Source organism: Pan troglodytes, chromosome 10 (assembly GCF_028858775.2).
Source record: "Pan troglodytes isolate AG18354 chromosome 10, NHGRI_mPanTro3-v2.0_pri, whole genome shotgun sequence".
Lineage (NCBI taxonomy): Eukaryota > Metazoa > Chordata > Mammalia > Primates > Hominidae > Pan > Pan troglodytes.
In genome coordinates this window covers 118,697,669-118,719,015 of record NC_072408.2, presented here as the reverse complement: position 1 = coordinate 118,719,015, position 21,347 = coordinate 118,697,669, and the positions used below count along the sequence as shown (strand labels likewise).

General features: G+C 45.1%; 3 protein-coding genes across 24 annotated transcripts in view; 1 reads left to right on the top strand and 2 right to left on the bottom strand.

The window, feature by feature from the left end:
• Positions 1 to 21,347, top strand: part of TMEM116 (transmembrane protein 116) — a 192,515-nt gene that overhangs the window by 126,479 nt on the left and 44,689 nt on the right. Inside the window, exons 11-12 of one of the 2 annotated variants that reach the window (XR_010147783.1) lie at positions 1,349 to 1,548; positions 8,030 to 11,410. Coding sequence is in view for 1 of the 2 variants with exons in the window: in XM_063785002.1 (XP_063641072.1) it covers positions 1,349 to 1,548 (200 nt within the window). In the remaining variant the exon portion in view is untranslated. Of the gene's footprint in view, positions 1 to 1,348; positions 1,549 to 8,029; positions 11,411 to 21,347 lie in introns of those variants that run through there. The other variant, XM_063785002.1, reaches the window with a different exon arrangement.
• Positions 7,034 to 10,037, bottom strand: LOC452254 (disintegrin and metalloproteinase domain-containing protein 1-like). The gene is given in 2 exon segments (XM_009426273.4): positions 7,034 to 9,995; positions 9,998 to 10,037. Coding segments are annotated over 2 exon segments (2,682 nt in total). The 3' UTR covers positions 7,034 to 7,353.
• MAPKAPK5 (MAPK activated protein kinase 5) overlaps positions 11,511 to 21,347 on the bottom strand; it is a 54,976-nt gene continuing 45,139 nt past the window's right edge. For 7 of the 21 annotated variants that reach the window (XM_063784998.1, XM_063784995.1, XM_063785000.1 and 4 more), the window contains 4 exons: positions 20,364 to 20,494; positions 19,978 to 20,093; positions 18,834 to 18,938; positions 15,549 to 16,009 (listed from right to left, as the gene is read on the bottom strand). In XM_063784998.1, the coding sequence (XP_063641068.1) occupies positions 15,915 to 16,009; positions 18,834 to 18,938; positions 19,978 to 20,093; positions 20,364 to 20,494 (447 nt within the window). In that variant the 3' untranslated portion in view covers positions 15,549 to 15,914. Of the gene's footprint in view, positions 13,101 to 15,385; positions 15,500 to 15,548; positions 16,010 to 18,340; positions 18,507 to 18,833; positions 18,939 to 19,971; positions 20,094 to 20,363; positions 20,495 to 21,347 lie in introns of those variants that run through there. The other 14 variants (XM_063784997.1, XM_063784993.1, XM_054663593.2 and 11 more) reach the window with 8 other exon arrangements.

Sequence of the window (21,347 nt, the reverse complement as noted above, 5' to 3'; positions counted from 1 at the left end):
ATGTCTGGCCATGTTTGGTTTTCTCTATACACAGGTGTATATAGGTATGCATCTGTATACGTGTGCATGTATGTGTGTTGTGTGTGTTGTGTGTGTCTTTTATTTCTGAACCTTTTGAAAGTAAGTTTGGGGAACAGTTACCAGGCTGCTGCAGTGATCTGTAAGTGGAAGTGATGGTGTTTTGTGGTGTGAGGGTGTCATGTAAGTGCTAGGAGGAGGCAAGTACAGGACATCTTAGGAGCACACAGGAGAGACTCCTAATGAGTCTTTTCTGGTAGACAGAAGGGGTTTCATGAAGACAGTGACTGGTAAACTACAACCCAAAGGACTGCTTGGAATTAGCCAAGCAACAGGTGGAACAGAGCATTCCAGAGAAGAGAACAGTGGATGCAAAGGTCTGGAGCAGGAGGAGAACATGCATTTGAGGAAACTGCATGTAGATGTGCGTGTCCAGATCATCCCAGATTGAGGTGAAAAAAATGGGGAATTGCTACAGAAAGGAAGGAGTAGACCTTTTGTTTGTTTGTTTGTTTGAGACAGAGTCTTGCTCTGTCGCTCAGGCTGGAGTGTAGTGGTGCAATCTTGGCTCACTGCAACCTCTGCCTCCCAGGTTCAAGCGATTCACCTGCCTCAGCTTCCCGAGTAGCTGGGATTACAGGCACCCACCACCACACCTGGCTAATTTTTATTCTTTTAATAGAGATGGGGTTTTGCCATGTTGGCCAGGCTGGTCTCAAACTCCTGACCTCAAGTGATCTGCCCGCCTTGGCCTCCCAAAGTGCTGGGATTACAGGCGTGAGCCACCACACCTGGTGGGAGTAGATCTTAGAGGGCCTTTTAAGCCAGGCTTAGGAACCGAGAGTTTATTTTGAGGGCAGTGGGGAGCCATTGAAGGTTTTAAATGGAGTTAGGATGTGATCAGATTTGCAATTTTGAAAGAATACTCTGACTGGAGGGTGAAGAAAGAATTGGAGAGAGGTCTGAGAAGAGGCAAGGGGGCCAGTTAGGATCCACGGGCAAGATGGTAGCAGTGAGAATGCAAAGAGGTAGATGAGATTTTCAGGAGAAAGACTTGACAGCACAGAACTAGATAGGGCGAGGTGAGGTAGAGATTGCAGAAAGTCAGAGGCGAGTCCCAGCTTTCTAGCTTGGGCAGCCGAGTGGGCGATGGAGCCCTTGACTAAGTAGCCAGGGAGGGAGGAGACACTGAGGTCAGTTGTGGGTGTGATTTGAAGTGCCTGTTGGAGATGGGTTAGAGATGTCTGGCTGGCCCCTCTGAGCTCCAGGATGGAGGCCTGGTTGGGAGGCAGTGCAGGCAAGTCACGCCCTGTGCCTTCTTCCCACACAGCCTCGGCCTCACCATGTGTGTCAGGAGCTGTTTCCAGTCCCCCCGTCTCCAGTGGGTGTGGAGGACAGCCTTCCTGAAACACACCCAGTGCAGGCACCAGGGGTCCCACCGATGGACGCACCTTGGAGGCAGCACCTACAGAGCGGTGATTTTCGACATGGGCAGAGTTCTCATTCCTTCTCCAGGGAGAGTCGCTGCAGGTGAGCTATTGATTCTGTTTCACTTTGTGGGACTAGAGTGGCGGTGGGAGAATGGAGGGTGATCGGGAAGGCAGAGGGGAACACTTGGGCAGCAGTGTGTCCCAGCAGGCCATGCTCTGGCTCTCGAGATGAATTCCAAGCACCACTAGGGGGCTGAGTGTCTTGGGCGCATGGTTCAGCTTCTCCAAATCTTACTTTCCTCATCATTAAATGAGCTAATGGTAGTGCCTTCCTCCTTGGGATTTGGCGGAGAGTTATCCGTGGGAAGCACTTGCTTAGCACAGTGATTGCTCAGTGCATCCTAAATTCTCAATCAGTGATGAGCTGCCATGAATGCTGTGATTAGAATTTAACCACCAAGGCAGGGCGCAGTGGCTGAAGCCTGTAATCCCAGCACTTTGGGAGGCCGAGATGGGAGGGTCGTTTGAGCCCAGGAGTTCAAGACCAGCCTGAGCAACATCATGAGACCCCATATCTGCAGAAATTTAAAAATTTTCTGGGCACAGCCGGGCGCAGTTGCTCACATCTGTAATCCCAGCACTTTGGGAGGCCGAGGCAGGTGGATCACCTGAGGTCAGGAGTTCGAGACAATCCTGACCAACATGGTGAAACCCTGTCTCTACTAAAAGTATAAAAAAATTAGCCAGGCATGGTGGCGCAAGCCTGTAATCACAGCTACTCGGGAGGCTGAGGCAGAAGAATTGCTTGAACCCGGGTGGCAGAGGTTGCAGTGAGCCAAGATCGTGCCATTGCACTCCAGCCTGGGCAACAAGAGTGAAACTCCGTCTCAAAAAAAAATATCTGGGCACGATGACACACACCTGTAGTTCTAGCAACTCGGGAGGCTGAGGTGGGAGGGTCACATGAGTCCAGGTGGTTGAGGCTGCAGTGAGCCATGATCACACCATTGCACTCCAGCCTGGGCAACAGAGCAAGACCCTGTCTCAAAAAAAAAAAACAAAAGAAAACAAAACAAAAAACAGCAAGGCGCAGTGGCTCATGCCTGTAATCCCAGCACTTTGGGAGGCTGAGGCGGGCAGATCACAAGGTCAGGAGATTGAGACCATCCTGGCTAACGTGGTGAAACCCCATCTCTACTAAAAATACACGAAATTAGCCAGAGGTCGAGACCAGCCTGACCAACATGGTGAAACCCTGTCTCTACTAAAAATACAAAAAAAATTAGCCGGGCCTGGTGACGCGCACCTGTAATCCCAGCTACTCAGGAGGCTGAGACAGGAGAATCACTTGAACCCGGAAGGCAGAGGTTGCAGTGAGTCTAGATCGTGCCACTACACTCCAGCCTAGGCAAAAGAGTGAGAGTCCATCTCAAAAAAAAAACAACAAGGCCGGGCATGGTGGCTCACGCCTGTAATCCCAACACTTTGGGAGGCTGAGGCGGGTGGATTGCTTGAGGTCAGGAGTTCGAGACCAGCCTGGCCAACATGGTAAAACCCCGTCTCTACTAAAAACACAAAAATCAGCTGGGCATGGTGGTGCATGCCTATAATCCCAGCTACTCAGGAGGCTGAAGGGGAGAATCACTTGAACCTGGGAGGCAGAGGTTGTAGCGAGCCGAGATTATGCCACTGCACTCCAGCCTGGGCAACAAAGCGAGACTTTGTCTCAAAACAACAACAACAAAAAACAAAAACAAAGAATTTAACCACTTTTCCTTGGGAACTGTGCTACTTCTGAAATCTAGAATGCTGAAATTCCCCTTTTGATTATAGCCTTCCTCTCTTCTACCCCCACTCCCTCTAAACCTGCTTCTGGACCGACAGGATAAGAGTCAGCCCTCTGGTCTCTGGTCTTCTCTTTACCAGCCCCTTCCTGGTTTTACTTCTTTTCTACTCAGTTCAGCTTTTATTAGCTAGAGTCATTTTGGCTTCAAGCAGTAGAAAACCTAACAAAACAGTGACTGAAACAAGCTAGAAGTTTCTTTCTCTTGCACATAAAAGCCCAGGTATGTGGTCTGGGGCACTGTGTGATGCGACTCTGTGGTATCAGGGACTGACTCTTTCTAGCATGTTGCTCTGCTGTGACTTTTCATTTCCACTCTCACCTCGTGGTCCGTCTTGGCTGCCTCACCTCCTGCTATCACATTCTCATGCCAGCCAGCAGGAAAGACAAAGGGTCAGAGAGCCATCCCTCTCCTTTTGACCTTCTGTGGTGGCTGGTTGGCCAGTTCTCCATCCTAAATCAACTCAGGCACAGGTTTTCTATGCCTGCGTGTCTAGGCTTTCCAGCACTGCTGACCAAATTACTCAGCCGTGCGAACTGGCTACACAAGCTGGTTTCTGAGCTCCAGCCTCAGTTGGGCCATTGGTGCTACGCCTGAGCCTCTCTGTTCCTTCACTCTTATCTCTCTCATGTTTAGGATTGCACCACTGCACCCCCGCCTAGGCAACAGGCTTTTTTAGATAACCTGCTCTTAAAAAAAAAAAAAAAAAAGGCAGTGGAGAAGAACATAAAGATCACTGGACAGAAAGTTTCTTGACTTTCTCCAGAATATTTTAAGAACCAGTTCACTTCACTTCTCTCCATTCCCACTGCCTCCACCCCTACCTTCTCTCACCCAAATGATGTCATCAGCCTCCTAACTCTTCCCTTGCCTCTGGCTCTCTGGATTTTACAAAATCCCCTCCCACCTCCAGAGTTACCTTTCTAAAACACAGATCTTGTGGCTGGGCGTGGTGGTTCACACCTGTAATCCCAGCACTTTGGGAGGCCAAGGTAGGCTGATCGCTTGAGCACAGGAGTTCAAGACCAGCCTGGCCAACATGGTGAAACCTCGTCTCTACGAAAAATACGAAAAAATAACAATTCATGTGAGAGTTTATAAATATGTCCAATTTCCTAACATCATTTCTGAGAACATCTATTCAAATACCTGTTTTGGGCAAGGCACAGTGGCTTACACCCGTATTCCCAGCACTTTGGGAGGCTAAGACAGGAGGATCACTTGAGGCCAGGAGTTTGAGACCAGCCTGTGTAACATACTGAGATCCCCATGTCTAAGAAGAATTTTTTTTTTTTTTTTTTTTTTGAGACGGAGTCTCATTCTATCACCCAGGCTGGAATGCAGTGGCATGATCTCGGCTCATTGCAACTTTCGCCTCCTGGGTTCAAGTGATTCTCCTGCCTCAGCCTCCCGAGTAGCTAGGATTACAGGCATGCACCACCATACCCGGCTAATTTTTTATATTTTTGATAGAGATGGGGTTTCACCATGTTGGCCAGACTGGTCTAGAACTCCTGACCTCAAGTGATCCGCCTGCCTCGGTCTCCCAAAGTGCTGGGATTACAGGCATGAACCACCGTGCCCGGCCCTAAGAAGAATTTTTTTAAAAAATTAGCCAGGCATGGTGGCATGTGCCTGTAGTCCTAGTTGCTTGAGAAACTCCAGCAGGAGGATTGCTTGAGCCCAGGAGTTTGAGGCTGCAGTGAGCCATGATCATGCCACTGCACTCCAGCCTGGGCAACAGAACTAGACCCTGTCTCAAAAGAAAAGAACAAAAACCAAACACTTGTTCTTATCTTGGTTTCCCATCTTCAACATGGTCTTGTAACCCTGAAGCTCAAATCAGTCATAAAGATAAGCAACTAAAATATTAAAAGTCTATTACAAAAAAACTCTTTATTTGCCAAATTTCTTAACTTCTTTGTCCAAGGCTGTGAAATCCTATATTGGCTTTATGTATTGCTTCCCAATTATCTACTTGCCTATTGGTCCTTAAAGAGCTCTATTATATCAGCCAAGAATAATCATCCTGTGTATAAATCATGATTTATGTCATGATTCCCTTACCCTTGATGCTTTAAATATGATGCTCATTCTCTTTATTACAGTCACCATCAGCATGCCCACTATGAGGGTTACCCCTTCTGTAACTCCCCAGTTCTCTGTACAAGTGCTTTTCAGCTTCACATCTTTTGCAAAAGTCTCTAATACAAGTTTACATTTGGAGACCTTTAATTAAACAGTTTCACTTTTGTCCTCAAAACTCTCAAGTGCGTGCCAACTGATAGCATGGGTTCTTGCTTTTTTGTTTTGAACCAGAATCTCATTCTGTTGCCCAGGCTGGAGTGTGGTGGCACGACTGTGGTCCACTGCAGCCTCTAACTCCTAGGCTCAAGGGATCTTCTCACCTCAGCCTCTGAAGTAGCTGGGACTACAGGTGCACACCAGCATGCCCAGCTAATTTTTTTAAATTTTCTTGGTAAATTTTTTTATGTTGCCCAGACTGGTCTCAAAGTCCTGGATTCAAGCCATCCTCTCGCCTTGGCCTCCCAAAGTGCACTGTGATTACAGGCGTGAGCTCCCACCCCCAGCCTGATATCGTGGTCTCTCACTGTGAATTTTGATCTTTTGGCATAAAACTCATCCTGGATTTGATTATCAGAATCAGACCTGAGAACTTGTGACCTGGTTTTCCTACCTGTTTCCCTTGTAGTCACGTATCCACAACTGAAGGCTTCGTTTCGGATTTTGCTTTGAAGTTTTTATTCCACTCAGAGTAACTAACATAAGTTTCTTGAAAGCAGACAGCAGGCGTTATCCTTTGGTTTGTTCTGTTATCGCGCATACAGAAGGCAGTTAGAAGAGAGGCTCGGCAAGTGTGTGCTCAGGGACTGATGCTCAGGACCTTCCCTGAGACAGAACATTTGCTCAGTCTGTAGCTCTATCGTACCTGAGAAAGATTTTGCATGTGCCATGCCTAGAGACTAGCAATCCCCATATTTTGAGGTTGGCTCTGGTTAAGTCATTGACTTGGCCAACACTTATTGAGCACCTACCATGAGCCGGGCCCTCAGAGCTAAATAAGATGCCAACCTTATTGCCAGCCATGCTGTCAGGATGTAGTAGGGGAAAAGATACTTTAAACCGTAATGACTGCACAATGCCATAGGTTCATGATAGGATCGACATTCATTTGTACGGCTTTGGTTTCATTAGAGTCACTGAAGATAAAGCCGTGTTCTGGGCAGTTAAGGACATGTCTTTTTGCTCACTTTTTTTTTTTTTTTTTTGAGACAAAGTCTTGCTCTTGTACCCCAGGCTGGAGTGCAATGGCGCAATCTCTGCTCGCTGCAACCCTGGCCTTCCGGGTTCAAGCGATTCTCTTGCCTCAGCTGGGATTACAGGGAGTGATGATTCATGTGGAAAAAAACCTTTTTATTTAATTAAAATCACCTATATTTCTTGAATAGAAGCAGACAGGGCATATTAGAATATTCAATCACTATAATAACATTCCTAACATAATGGGTCACTATTACTGGGATGGATAACCCAGTCACAGCAATACAGGCATGGATAATCGATAATACATTACATCAGATCATGTGAATGAAAGTTTATATGCCCTGAAAAGCAATTTGGGTGACTCAGAAATTGGCCCAATTGAAACAAGAGATTGATAGCAATGACCCATGAGAAGAGCTAAAATTATTTCATGAAATGTGAGAAAACAGAAATACATAATATTTTATATATGATTTTATGTATGAGAATATAACGAGTTTACAATGAATACTGGAAGTGAGGAAATCCCTCTTCGTACGGGTGGAAATCCCTCTTCGTACATTAGCATGTTTCTACAGATTACATAGTCCAGTCACAGCCTCTGTAGACACCAATTCTCACTTCACCTTTGCTTCTATGAGCTTCTTATTCCCACTCAATGCCTGACATGTTTGAGATATTTGGCTTCATCCTTCATTCTTCTCCTTCAGCTTTTCCTGTCTTTTACCTGCTTCCTCTTTTGGTGCTGGCTCTTTCTGGGCATCTGGTGGAGGGGCCTACTGTGCTGGTGGGGCCTCTGGTGGTGGGGCCTGTGGTGCTGGGGGAGCCTCTGGTCGTGGGGCCTGTGGCGTGGGGGGAGCCTCTGGTTGGGGGGCAGCCTCTGGTGGCGGGGCCTGTGGCGCAAGGGGAGGCTCTGGTGGCAGGGCAGCAGCCTCTGGTGCTGGGGCAGCCTCTGGTGGCGGGGCAGCCTCTGGTGGTGGGGCCTCTGCTGGTGGTGGGGCCTCTGCTGGTGGTGGAGCTTCCTCTCCTGGTGGTGGGGCCTCCTCATCTGGTGGTAGGATTTCCTCTGCTGTTGGGATCTTATCTGCTGAAGTCAGCTCTGATTCCAATGTTGTCTCCGTTGATGACTCCTCTACTTCAGCCACTGCTGTCTGAACTTCAGAGCAGAGGTAAGACATTGTAAGTGGAGTGCACAATAAAAGTACAAGAAACAAAGGGACCAGGAACACTATCAGTTTATAGTCTAGGTCTTGTCTCTGACGTTGAACACGAGCACTACCTTCAATACCACTTTCATTGTTGTTAGTAACTTGCATTCCTGGGGGACCACTGTCCACACTGCCTCCATTTCCTGGATTTTTGCAGTCAGGAGGAGCAAAACCAAACTCACAATGGCAGTGCCTTAAATTGTTACAAACACCTTTCCCATGACACGATTCCTCTGTTCTGCAGTCATACAGGAGTATGGAGTGATGAACACAGGAGTGATCCATGCAGACTTTGTTTGGGGCACAAGAAGTGCCGACGCGCACATCTCCATCATCAGGGATATCAGTAATGTTATGGGCATCCATGCTCCAGCACCAGTCATTGTCATGAGGGACCTGGATCACTGTATGTTGAGCTTTGACTCGTGGTAAGGATTGAACACCTGTACATATGAGTTTCCCACAAAATACATTATCACCTGAACATATAACATATGTTTGCTGATCCTCAGTGGGACGGCCACAGTTTCCAAACCGGTCTCCTCTGGTATTTATTGAAATGTAACAGTCTTCCGGGGCAGATCTTGCAGGGTACCCATATATATTCACACATTGGTTATCAGGGTTCTTACACTGACCCCCAGAGCAATAGTGAATTCTATCATACAACGTGCCATCTTGCTTGTAGCTGTCTGCAGGGCATTCTGCAGAGCTACCGTCACAATATTCTGGGAGGTCACAATCATCCTGAGTAGGACGGCATAAAAACCCCTTCCTTCTGAAAGTGCAGCCCAGACAGCAGAGGCCATGGCTGCACTCAACATTCTCCTTCAGAGTACATGTGGCATCACAGCATGGGTCGAGGTGACAGGCAGAACCACAGTCACACTGCTCTGTGTCCTCCACCACACCATTTCCACAGGCAGAATCCCTACGCTTGCGGCCCCTGGGCCATGGCTTGTTAAATAGGCAGGCCCCTTTGTGTTCTCGAAGGAACTGGTAGTAGTAGTCAGAGCTGCAGTTGCTGAAGCCACTTTCTTTTGTGATATTTTCATGCATGAGGCAAAAGTGCTTATCTTTACAAAAGCAGGCCGAGTGGTCGTGCTGAATACCCAGGTTGTGCCCGAGCTCATGGGCCATCAGGGCTGCAAACAACAGCGCATCTTCATGATGGAAGGATTCAACAGCTGCCACAAAACCGCTTGAGCAGGCACCACTGAGAAAGGCCTGGCCCATATTCTGTCCAGGGTGATGCCCAACGATCATGTGGGCAACATCGTGTTTTGCGCGATGGAAGAGCATCTCTTGTCTCCAGTGATTGAAATTCCTGAGTGTGATTTGCAAGTCCACTGTGACATCTATTAGGTCCCCCTCGGTCCAAATCTCCATTCCAGCCAGCACCACCTCTGTGTTTATTCCCCTAGTGAAGCTGTTGGCCAGAGCAATGACATCCACTACTGTCTGGACCGTCTCATTGACGTTACTGCCCCACATCTGGAACCGCTGGTTGTTGACCACGACAAACATTTCCACGTACTTTTTGTGTGACCACAAGTAGGACAGCGCCTGTAGATCATGAGGCTTCCTGCTCCCTTGTTGCCAGCTAGTAGACACCACATGGCTGTCTCTGGAAGTGACACCACAGGAGACTCGCGCTTGATGTGCCATGGTGTATAACACATGTTCAAACCGTCTTGAAGAGTCCATGGGCTCACTGCTGTAAGATTTTTCCTCCTTAATCAGGATGCCCCTGAGACCTGCACAGATGTTGACAGAAACAAAAGAACCTGACACTCCTTCTATGTAGCCTTCATAGTGGCAGTCATGTGAGATGAAAGGCGATTCTTGCCCCAGGAGGCCATTGTGGTAACTGTAGACTGGAAAGTTATTCACAAAATGGTTTCTCTTCACCTTCAGATGAACCAGGTGCTTCTGGCCTTGCATAAGTAACAAGTAGGACAGTCCTTCCACTGGGATATCTCCTCCCTGGACTGTCAGCCTCTTTGGAATAATTATTTCATAGAAAGAGTAATAGATTGATCCCAGGTGACAGTACATGCTTGGCACAAAAATCACCAAAAGCATCAAAATCTCTAACCTGATACATGAAGGTCCTGGTACTAGCCCCAGCCTTAAGTTCCACTTCTGTGGAGCCCAAGTTTGAAACTTTATCTTAGCCTCTTCCAAGGCCACTTGGTTTTTCCATAAAGCAGGATGTTGGCAGAGTCTTTTAATAATGCCACCAGTGACATGGCCCAAATAAATCAGTTAATGATTCTGGGCCTATGTCCATCAGCAGAGCTCTCCCTCGCACACAAACCCTCGGAGGCTCAGGTGTTAGTCTCAGATCTACGCTGGCTCCCTTATTGGCAGTTCTTGCCCAACTCTGATTCTTACAGAACTTCAAGCCGTGTTTCTCTTCCTGCTTCTCTCCTGGCCTTCGGCAGTTTCTTTAGTATGTCTTCCTTCCAACAGCAACAACTTTAATCTTCCTTAGTTATATTCCTTTTACTTTCATGGGAAGATATTCCAAGTAGAAGGCCTGTAGTGATCCAGCCAGTACTGTAACTCAGGCAAATTATTCTTTATCCTCAGCTCAGGCCACACAACTTGATATCCGTTAATCTGCTCATTCTTTGAAACCCAACATTCTGTCAGGGGGTGGGGGGAAGGGGGCAGGGCTTCTCTGGGGATCTCTGAAAAGGTCAAAGTTCTTTGTGGCCCACTGCCTCTTTCCCTCATTTCTGCAGTTTTCAGGGTACCATTTCTCAGTTCAACTCTCCTTTGTCAGTGTCTGGTTTTTTTTCTTTAATTCAAGAAAATCTGTATGTGGATGTTCAAGTTTTCCCTCATTATCGTTGGTTCATAACAAATGAGTTTAGATATTTTATATCTGCATATAATCTTCTCTACCAAGTTTTCCTAATGCACGGATATATTATGTGTTAAGTAAAATGGGCTCAAGTTTCACCATGGGAGTATATAAAGGATCAGGATCAAAGTTCAGTTCCTCCAACTGCCCTAACATAAAAACAAAGTGTGGGGCCCGGGCACGGTGGCTCACCCCTGTAATCCCAGCACTTTGGGAGGCCGAGGCAGGCGGATCACCTGAGGTCGGGAGTTCGAGACCAGCCTGGCCAGCATGGTGAAACCCCGTCCCTACTAAAAATGCAAAAATTAGCGGGGCGTGGTGGCAGGCGCCTGTAATCTCAGCTACTCAGGAAGGTGAGGCAGGAGAATCGCTGGAACCCAGGAGGCGTAGGTTGCAGTAAGCCGAGATCACACCTTTGCACTCCAACCTGGGCAACAGAGTGAGAATCCGTCTCAAAAAAAAAACTGTGGGGTCAAAATAAAAGCTGACTAACCAGGTGTCTAGTTAACATTTCATCAAGAAAAGAAAACTGGGCTATATAAGAACTTTTAAAAGATTTCTTCGGTTTGGAACTAAAATTGACCTGAAATGTCTGTGGAAGTCCTTGAATTTGGTTTTGATGTCAATTTCCTTGGTGTATTTAGCAGTACAAATTTAAAAGGAAAAGAAGCCCTATGCACCCATTCCTTACGCAGTTATTCTGTGCATTCTAGATGAAGAAAAATAAAACTCTACATTTTTTATCTTGTATAATTTTACAGCAAGTCAAATATTTACAACATGAGACCTTTCAAATATGAGATACGACTACAGAAAGGAATGTAATGGTAGCATAAGATCTTAGATAACAGCATGAGAGCAGATCAATTTATTCACTATTCCTATTAAATATTTAATTCCTAATACAGATAATACAATGTATCATTAGCATCTAGCAAGAAAATTTATACTGTCACAAACCCACTAAAAAAATTTACAGCAAGAAAAGTGAAATGATTTCCAGCTGTATTTCTTCTTGTGATTTATGTAAGCGCAAAGCTTCTTAAAATTATATTTTGAAAATTATCACAGATTTTAGGGTGTTTCCCTGTTTCTTAACCAAAATAGGCAGCGCAAATTAGGTTAAGCCATTTGGTGGGATAAAAGAAGATTCAATAATGGAAGAACATTCTACTCTTTAAATAAATAAAATGAAATATCCAATTTTCTAATTCTCAAATTGAAACGTATTTTCTTCAATAAATACATGCACATACACATACCCACACACAAGACCTTATTTAAATCTTTTGGCTTCTTTGACCAACAATTACCATTTCTTCAACTCATTTTTTCTCAAATGAATACAAGCAACATAAACTCTTTTTAAAGAGTAATTCCTGCCAGGCACAGTGGTTTGCTCCTGTAGTCCCAGCTACTTAGAAGGCTGAGGCAGGAGGATTGCTTGAGCCCAGGAGCTTGAGTCTAACTTGGGCAACATAGCAGGATCACGTCTCTTTTTTAATTTTATTTCTGAGATGGAGTTTCGCTCTGTCACCCAGGCTGGAGTGCAATGGTGCGATCTCCACTCACTGCAACCTCTGCCTCCCAGGTTCAAGCAATTCTCCTGCCTCAGCCTCCCGAGCAGCTGGGATTACAGGCATGTGCCACCATGCCTGGCTAATTTTTTTATTTTTAGTAGAGACGGCATTTCACCATGTTGGCCAGGCTGGTCTTGAACTCTTGACCTAAGGTGATCTGCCCGCCTCAGCTTCCCAAAGTGCTGGGATTACTAAAGGCATGAGCCACCACGCTGAGCCTCATCTATGTTTCAAACAGTAAATTCAGACTGGCATTCTCCTATATTCATACATATTAGTCAGAGAGAGACAAGTTTTTTTACTACATCAAGCTGACTTTTATAACTGTGGTAAAGTCTAAAAGTATCTGATTGACCAGTAATGGCTTTAGTAAGCAGAAGGTTAATAAATCATGTAGGCAAACAGGAGAGCATAACCTGCTGCTTTATAAGAATTATATTTACAGTGTTATGTTTCCACAGGTATAGGTGTTTGTTAGGCCAAAAAATATGAGAAAGATATCGTTTCACTTCCAGTTATGTGCAAATTTCGAGTAGCAAACCTGACAGTTATGTTAAAGCAGAATTTACTGCTGGACTAGGAATATACAAACAAAACTCCACTTCGAAGACCAAGCCATGCTGAGTCCCTTGGGAGCTACTGTTTTTTTTCAAGGTATGCTGTTGCATTACAACAGCTGGGGCATCCTCCAGTGTGTTCACAAACTTCCAGCTTGGTGCTCATTTGGATGTGTCTGGACACAGCACTTACATTGAGGGCATGAATTCAGCTTGAAGTGACTGAAACACGGGCAACAGATGCTCAGAGTCAAAGGGAGTATCACTTTGGATACCTTTTCCATCGCACCTAAAATTCAGCATACACTGAAGGAAAAAATAATCATCCTGAGCCTTTTTAGAAGACACTCAAGTCACAAATTTAAGAAGTTATGGATATAATGGATATGCTAGAATATTCCTCTAAAGAAGGAGAAGAGTAACAAAGGTAATTACTGTTTTTTTCTCCCCATGGAATACTGAACCTCTGCCCTAAGATAGGAAAACTACAGTTGTTCTAATATTACACAAACAAGTGCAGTATTCCTAACTGTAAGAAGTGATCTGTAAGATTTGCATTTCACTGAAAAAAACAACAGGCACTTAATTCAACTCTCAGTCAAGTTTTCTGGTCAGTAAATTTAAAAACATTGGTTTTTCTTCTGTTGCTGGTTAGATTTTGCCATCATGAAAAGTATTCAGGTCGCGCACGGTGGCTCACGCCTGTAATCCCAGCACTTTGGGAGGCCGAGGTGGGCGGATCACGAGGTCAGGAGTTTGAGACCAGCCTGGCCAATATGATGAAACCCCGTCTCTACTAAAAACACAAAAATTAGCTGGGCGTGGTGGTGTGTGCCTGTAGTCCCAGCTACTTGGAAGTCTGAGGCACGAGAATCGCTTGAACCTGGGAGGCAGAGGTTGCAGTGAGCCAAGAGCAAGCCACTGCACTCCAGCCTGGGGGACAGAGCGAGACTCTGTCTTGGTGGCAGCAGCATGGGGGGTGGGGGGGAGACATATTCTCCTTACAGGAAATCCATTTATAACAATTATCAGTCACCTAAGATTAGTGAACTTTATCTCAAAAAATATCTTTCAATTAAATTCTCCAAGATAAAAAGGAACCAATGTAGGCCGGGTGCAGTGGCTCACACCTGTAATCCCAGCACTTTTGGAGGCTGAGGTGGGCGGATCACGAGGTCAGGAGATCAAGACCATCCTGGCTAACACGGTGAAACCCTGTCTCTACTAAAAATACAACAAGAAATTAGCCGGGCGTGGTGGCGGGCACCTGTATAGTCCCAGCTACTCAGGAGGCTGAGGTAGGAGAATGGTGTGAACCTGGGAGGCAGAGCTTGCAGTGAGCCAAGATCGCGCCACTGCACTCCAGCCTGGGCGACAGAGCAAGAATCCATCTCAAAAAAAAAAAAAAAAAAGGAAGCAATGTAATAAGGTAATTCTTAAGACACTTGTTTTTTATCATCTATTCCCACAGGCAGTCACACACATACAGGGCATACTAACCAAATGTCACCCTAAAGATTCAGGGTGGAGGAATTACTCAGCACAGTGGAGGAGTTAGAAAATAAGTTGCTGGTGAGATCAATTTTGATCGAAGAGAATGAGATGAGAAAAAATGGAATAACAGATGACTATCCTCTCCCTCTGCTCTGCGAGCTGGAGTCTACCTGCCAGCTTTTCTATGTACCAACATAAGTACCCACCAAAAACTGCTACACACACACACACACACACACATACACGAAAATTGGTTTGTTATGGAAACCCATATGCACAACAGAAAACTAAAAAAGGACCTAGCCTTATTTTTCCTTCAAACAGCTGCTCTCGGGGCCAAAACCATGCTTCCTGAAAATGAAGGGTAATAAATAAGATAAATGCAGCCCAGAGGATGCCAACACAAAACCCAGACAGACATATTACAGAGAAACAGGGCAGCCTTATAAAAAAAAAAAAAACCAAAACTGGATCATCTTACATGATAATCCAATAGTCCCACTTCAATTAATTACATGTAAATTTCTCGGACAAATTATTCCAAAAACAGGACCAGAGGAACAGGGAACAGAAATAAGGAGTAATGGAGCTGGTGAAGGCTGCAGGGAAGGGGAAAGGACAAAGCAGGACCTCCTGGAAGGGGAAAGGGAAGCTCCGGTTAAACATATAAAGAATAGGCCAGGCTTGGTGGCTCATGCCTGTAATCCCAGCACTTTGAGAGGCTGAGGTGGATGGTCAGGAGTTCGAGACCAGCCTGGCCAACATGGTGAAACCCTGTCTCTACTAAAAATACAAAAATTAGCCGGGCGTGGTGGCGGGCACCTGTAATCCCAGCTACTTGGGAGGCTGATGTGGGAGGATCACTGGAACCTGGGAGGCGGAGGTTGCAGTGAGCGGAGATAGTGCCACTGTACTCCAGCCTCCACTACAACAGCAAGACTCTGTCTCAAAAAAAAAAAAAAAAAGAATAAACCCAAAAGAAAACCCTGTTAGATTTAAGAAACACACCAGTACCCTTTTAACAAACAGATATGACAAAAAGGAAATGTTCCTGCTTTTCTCTTGGGAATTAGGGGGCAGGAGAAATGAAGGCTCACCTCCCTCTTCTTCCATCATGGAAGTTGGCTCCCCAAGCTCAAGTGTGCCTCCTGTGAGTTCCAGCAAGCAGTCTGCAATGACAGCCACAAAAATGTCTTGGCAGTAGAGCTAATCTAGCAATGGTGTGGAAAATAAACACACAGGGCAATTGAAACCAGAATCCAGAGTCCTTGATTCAACTGTTTACTAATCAGAAAGGTCGGTATAGTCGGTCCTTTTTCTACTACTGGCAAGTGATTTTTGTATATTTTATTACAAATAAAACAATATTGCTTGACAGCATCATCTGTCATCTTACAAATATACAACTACACAGTCCTAAAGTAATAATATGTCTCTAGAACTGAGCTTTTCTTAAAAACAAACAATAACTAACTATACTATTATTAAGTCCTGCACCCTAAATCTATACAGCAACTTTAATCAATGTGGAAATGAAATTATGATTTATTAATTTACATAAAATTACTTTATACATTAAAGAATAATTTTTCAAATTGTTTAAAAAAACAAAGTCTGAAGCTGTCATTATTGGGATTCGTGGGACGTGGTTTGCTCTTCTATCACCTGCTTCACAATTTCTGCCAGTTTTAGTCGATCTACTTTATCTGTGAATCCACGACCTGAAAGCAAAAAAAGAACAAGGTCAGTCCTCAAATTCTTTGAGAGGTGGCAGACTCTTGACAGAGACCCAATAAGGTCCACCTTACCAGTATCAAATTCACCCTCACCAGTGGAGGAACCACCCCCACCACTGATCAAAAGCAGTTCAGATCCCCCATTTTTCAGGTAGCAATTGTACAGTTCCACTAACCTGGCAGTAAAAATCCAAAGCTCACAACACACAAGCAAACCACAAAGAGAGACAAGATCTTTGTAATACATACAGCTGACAAAAGACTCATATCCAGAATATATAAAGAATTCCTATACATCTATAAGAAAAACACAACTCAGTGAAAAAAAATGGGCAAAAGACTTGAATAGGTACTTCACAAAAGAGGAAATCTAACTGGCCCATAAACATTTAAAACGTATATCAGTACGTTTTAAGGGTACATTTAAGGGTAATGCAAACTAAAACCACATTGCAATACCACCTACAAACTAACCAGGATAACGAAGATTTTTTTAAAAGACAATAGCAAGAGTTAGTGTGGACGTGAAGTAACCAGAACCCCCAAACACTGCTAGTGGGAGTTCATAAATTCACTTTGAAAAACTGGTAGCAGTACCCACTAAAGCCAGACAGATGAAGACCTCCATGAACCAGCAATTCTAATCCTATACACGTAAGATAAATGAGCTCATCAAAAGACATTCGCAAGAGTATTCACCACAGCCCTTTTCTTAATTCCCCAAATCTGGAAATAATCCTAAAGTCCATTCAACAGTAGAATGGAGAAATATAGCACACATTCATACAGTGAAAATGAATGATCTGCTGCTACACACAACATGGATGGATGTCACAAATATAATGACTAAAATTTAATTGACTAAAAGAAGCCAGACATAAAAGAACACAGACTTGTCTGACTCCATTCACAAAGAATACAAAACCAGGCAAACTTAGGCTACAGTGCTAGAAATCAGGACTGTGATTACCCTTGAATGGAGGGAGGGAGTGACTGGAAGAGGATGCATGTTCTACTGCATGATCTAGGTGCTGGTTACAGAGGAGTGTTCACTTTGTGAAAATTCACTGAAGTCTGTATTTCATATGTGATCACTTTTCTAAAATGACATATTTCAAGTTTTTTTTTCCCCTTTTTTTTTTTTTTAAAGACGGAGTCTCACTCTGTTGCCCAGGCTGGAGTGCAGTGGTGTGATCTCAGCTCACTGCAACCTCCGCCTCCCAGGTTCAAGCGATTCTCCTGCCTCAGCCTCCTGAGTAGCTGGGACTACAGGCGCATGCCACCATGCCCGGCTAATTTTTTTTTTTTTTTTTTTTTTTGTATTTTTAGTAGAGGTGGGGTTTCACCGTGTTAGCCAGGATGGTCTTGATCTCCTAACCTCATGATCCGCCCGCCTTGGCCTCTCAAAGTGTTGGGATTACATGCGTGACCCACCGTGCCTGGCCCTCAAATTTTTCTTTAAAAAAATCCCAGGGAAGTGAATCTCCTCCAAGAATGGGAATGGCCAGGCTAGCACTTTAGATTTCTTATGGCATGTCTAAGAAACAAGAAGGCAGGCCAGGTGCAGTGGCTCACACCTGTAATCCCAGCACTTTGGGAGGCCAAGGTGGGTGGATCACTTGAGGTCAGGAGTTCGAGACGAGCCTGGCCAACATGGGTTGAAACCCCGTCTCCACTAAAAAAAAAAAAAATACAAAAATTAGCTGGGTATGGTGGTACGTGCCTGTAGTCCCAGTTCCTTGGGAGGCTGGGGTGGGAGAATCGCATGAGCCCAGGACGGGGAGGTTGCAGTAAGCCAAGATCGCACCACTGCACTCCAGCCTGGGCAACAGAGGGAGACTCCATCTCAAAAAACAAAACAAAACAAACAAAAAAAAAAAAAAACGCGGAAACAAGTGAGGCATTGAAATCTTCAGTTTGCTCCCTTCCCTGAGCATCCTGGAGCATAAGTCTAGTAGAGTTTGCTCAACTGGAAAGACAATATTAAAATCAGTTTCAAGCCAGGCACAGAGGCTCACGCCTGTAATCCCAGCACTTTGGGAGGCTGAGGCAGGTGGATCACTTGAGGCCAGGAGTTCAAGACCAGCCTGGCCAACATGGTGAAACCCCATCTCTACTAAAAATACAAAAATTAGCTGGGCATGGTGGCACTTGCCTGTAGTCCCAGCTATTCGGGAGGCTGAGGCAGGAGAATCACTTGAACCCGGGAGGCAGAGGTTGCAATGAGCAAAGATTGCGCCACTGCACTCCAGCCTGGGGGACAGAGTGAAACTCCGCCTCAAGAAAAACAAGGCAGTTCAAGAAATTCATCTCTACCTTATTTGCTTCAGGAAAAAAAACTTAACCAGCAGTAGATTTGGCAAACTTTCTCCTCTTTCGTGAAACAGCTCTTCTCTAAGCGCAGATCAGCGGGATCAGCAGGGTGGACTCGCTGGCACTTTGTCCTCTTTCTCCCCTTCAGCATCTGTTGCTTCTTAATGACCTGGTGAATAGTCCTGGTATCTGAGAGGAGTTCTGAAATTTGGGTTTTTTTTTTACCCAAGTGGTGTGTGATGGGGGCTTTCTAGTGTTGAATCTGCAATACACAATTCACTTGAACTCCGGAAAATAAGTGAAAGGGCCAGATATCCAGGTATGCCTGGGCAGTTAATGTAGAGCTAACCCCCATTCCACAATGCTCCACTCACTCTCCAGCCAGCCTCACTTCACTTCAAAACAGCCGCAGCTCAGGCCCCAAAGAGATCCTATATGTTCTAAACATAATCACTTGTCTGCATTCCTGGGGAAGGGAGGTGATGAAGGCTCCTACCATTCCAGCTGAAGCTCTGCAGAGTATCTCTTAGGAGTTTGCATTCCCGGTTATACTTCCAAGCCTCCTGCATTACTTCATTCAGTTTCTCATCTTCATTCTCTCCTATTGGTAAGGATGAAGAGGAATTTGCATTTTTCCTGCAGCATCATGGGGTTTTAGTGTGAGAGATGGAAGGACGTGATGTCCAACTGGTTGAAAAATGTTGACTGAATGTGCAAAACTTCACCAGACAAGGGCTTTACTGCTAGTCCCTACATTATGTAGACCGCATCTGGTATGTGGACTCTTTTTTACTCTGACATCTTTATACAAATCCACTGATGGCCCCAGAGTCTTAGCACCAGGGGATGGGAAATAGGCTGTGGCAGACTCTATTGCTGAACAAAAGACACCTGGTCAACCAAAGACCAAAAAGTGGGAGAGTGGGCTACTTTCTCTCCCCTAAGCTCATTTCTTACTTTAGAAAGCTATCTGAGGTACACTACATGAGTTCTCTTAAAACCCAAGGAATCTAGGGAGATAGATAGGTCAACCCAACTGTTTTCTGGCCTAGTACGTGAAGCCTCTCATTTATCTGCTGAGAATAGCCCCTCACCCGCCGATGAGTGGAGAGAGAACATAACGAAAGAAAGCTCTCACTCCAAAGGACCCACATGTAAGTCACTCTGCCCATGACATGAGTAGCAGCAGGAGCCACTTCTGAACTAAGGAGGTATTCTCATATTTATGAGCTAATGGCAGCCTTGCACTCTAAAGGCTCTGGAAATGGTTAACAGCCTGCAATGAGATTCAGACCCTACCCACATTTTCCATTCTCTATCCCCCAACCTGTGCCCTTGTTGTCAAACTAAGAAAACACAAAATTGCATGCTTGCACCTGACACTGCCAATTAAGTCTAAACTAGAAATTCCACAGAAACAAAGGAGGGGCAGAACTTAACTGCATTTCTAAGCTCCCACTGTCCAATCTTTTTAGTGGGCATAGACTACCTTATATAATGTACTTTTCTTATAACACAAGATGAAACAGACAACCCAAAATTAAACCATTCCTTTTGCCATGTGCATGCATACACCCACCCACCCCTGCACACACACACTCACAGACACACAGAGGATTAGTAAATGGTGTGACCTTTACCAGCCTGGGGGAGAATACACTGAGCAATCACATCTCGGAGTTTTTCCAAGGCAACATTGGAATCCTCGGCTCCATTCTCATGGTCGTGGATATAGACACTGTCCTTTGGCTTGGTGCTTTAAGAGTTTGAGGGAGGGGTAATGACAACGTGAGACCCCAAAAACCAACTCTGGACAGATATTAACTCTAAACATAAGGCAACAGATGTATCAGAAAAATAACAATAGTGTCCAACTCCTGATACTATTTTAAGAGCTTATCCTCTCCACCCTCTTCAGAGGCTAAAGAAAGACCCCTAGCTGAGCAAGTTAAATTTCTTAAATTTCAGAACCCAGTACTCAGCCATTCCAGCCATGAAGAAGAATCGAAGAAATAAGCTCAGTTACCCAAGTAACTTCCTCTTCCGCAGAATGGGGTTGTTCACTGAGTGCAGGGGTTTGAGGCTGACTTTCAGATCCTGGATTCTCATGTTGGCCAACTGTTCCGCGTGAGCCTGCTGGATTCCTGCAACCACTGCCTGAATGCAAACACTGCCATCAGTTTTTCATATTCATTGCTGGGCACCTAAAAAGCCAGTCTAAGAAAGTGGAAAGGAAAAGCCCAAAGTACTAAGAAGGTAATTTCACTCTTATGCTGAAGGAATATAAATATTTTGATAAGGCAGAGGACTCTTCCCCATGGATCAGCAGGAACCAGGAAACACCAGGCCAACCAAAGGTCACACAACAACTAGCCCTTCTTCCCTGGTGGGGGGACAGAAATGCAAGTAAGAAATACCAGCAGGAACCCCACTCAAAGCCACTACTGAGGGGAAGTGTAAAGAGGCACATATGGACATCAGCGGAAAGGCTGGCAGGCTGCTGCCCAAGAAGCCTTACAGACGGTATTGATTCACCTCAGCCCTGACAGCTCAGAGCCCTGACCATCTCACATGGCCAAGGCTGAGGCCACATGACCGAGGCCACAACCAGTCAAGTAATTTACAGTAAGAAATAGCTGTCATGGAGTCTGGAACTCTGGAAGTTTGTGCTTTTATGAACAGTGTATAATCTCACTACGGGCAGACGAAATCATCAGAAGGCTTCATAGGAATATGATCCCATTTTTGTATTTTTTTTTTTCCATTTTTGTACTTTAAAAGAAGGACAGAATGTGTGTGTGTGTGTGTGTGTGTGTGTGTGTGTGTGTGTGTATCCCAGAAAACGATCAGGAAGTATACATCAAGCCATAGATTACCTCACCTCTGAGGGGTGTGACTGTGGCAGGGAATGAAAGGGAACTTTTACTTTTTAACACTGCTGTACCACCTGAATTTTCACAACAAGAATTTTTTTGAGACGGAGTCTTGCTCTGTCTCCCAGGCTGGAGTG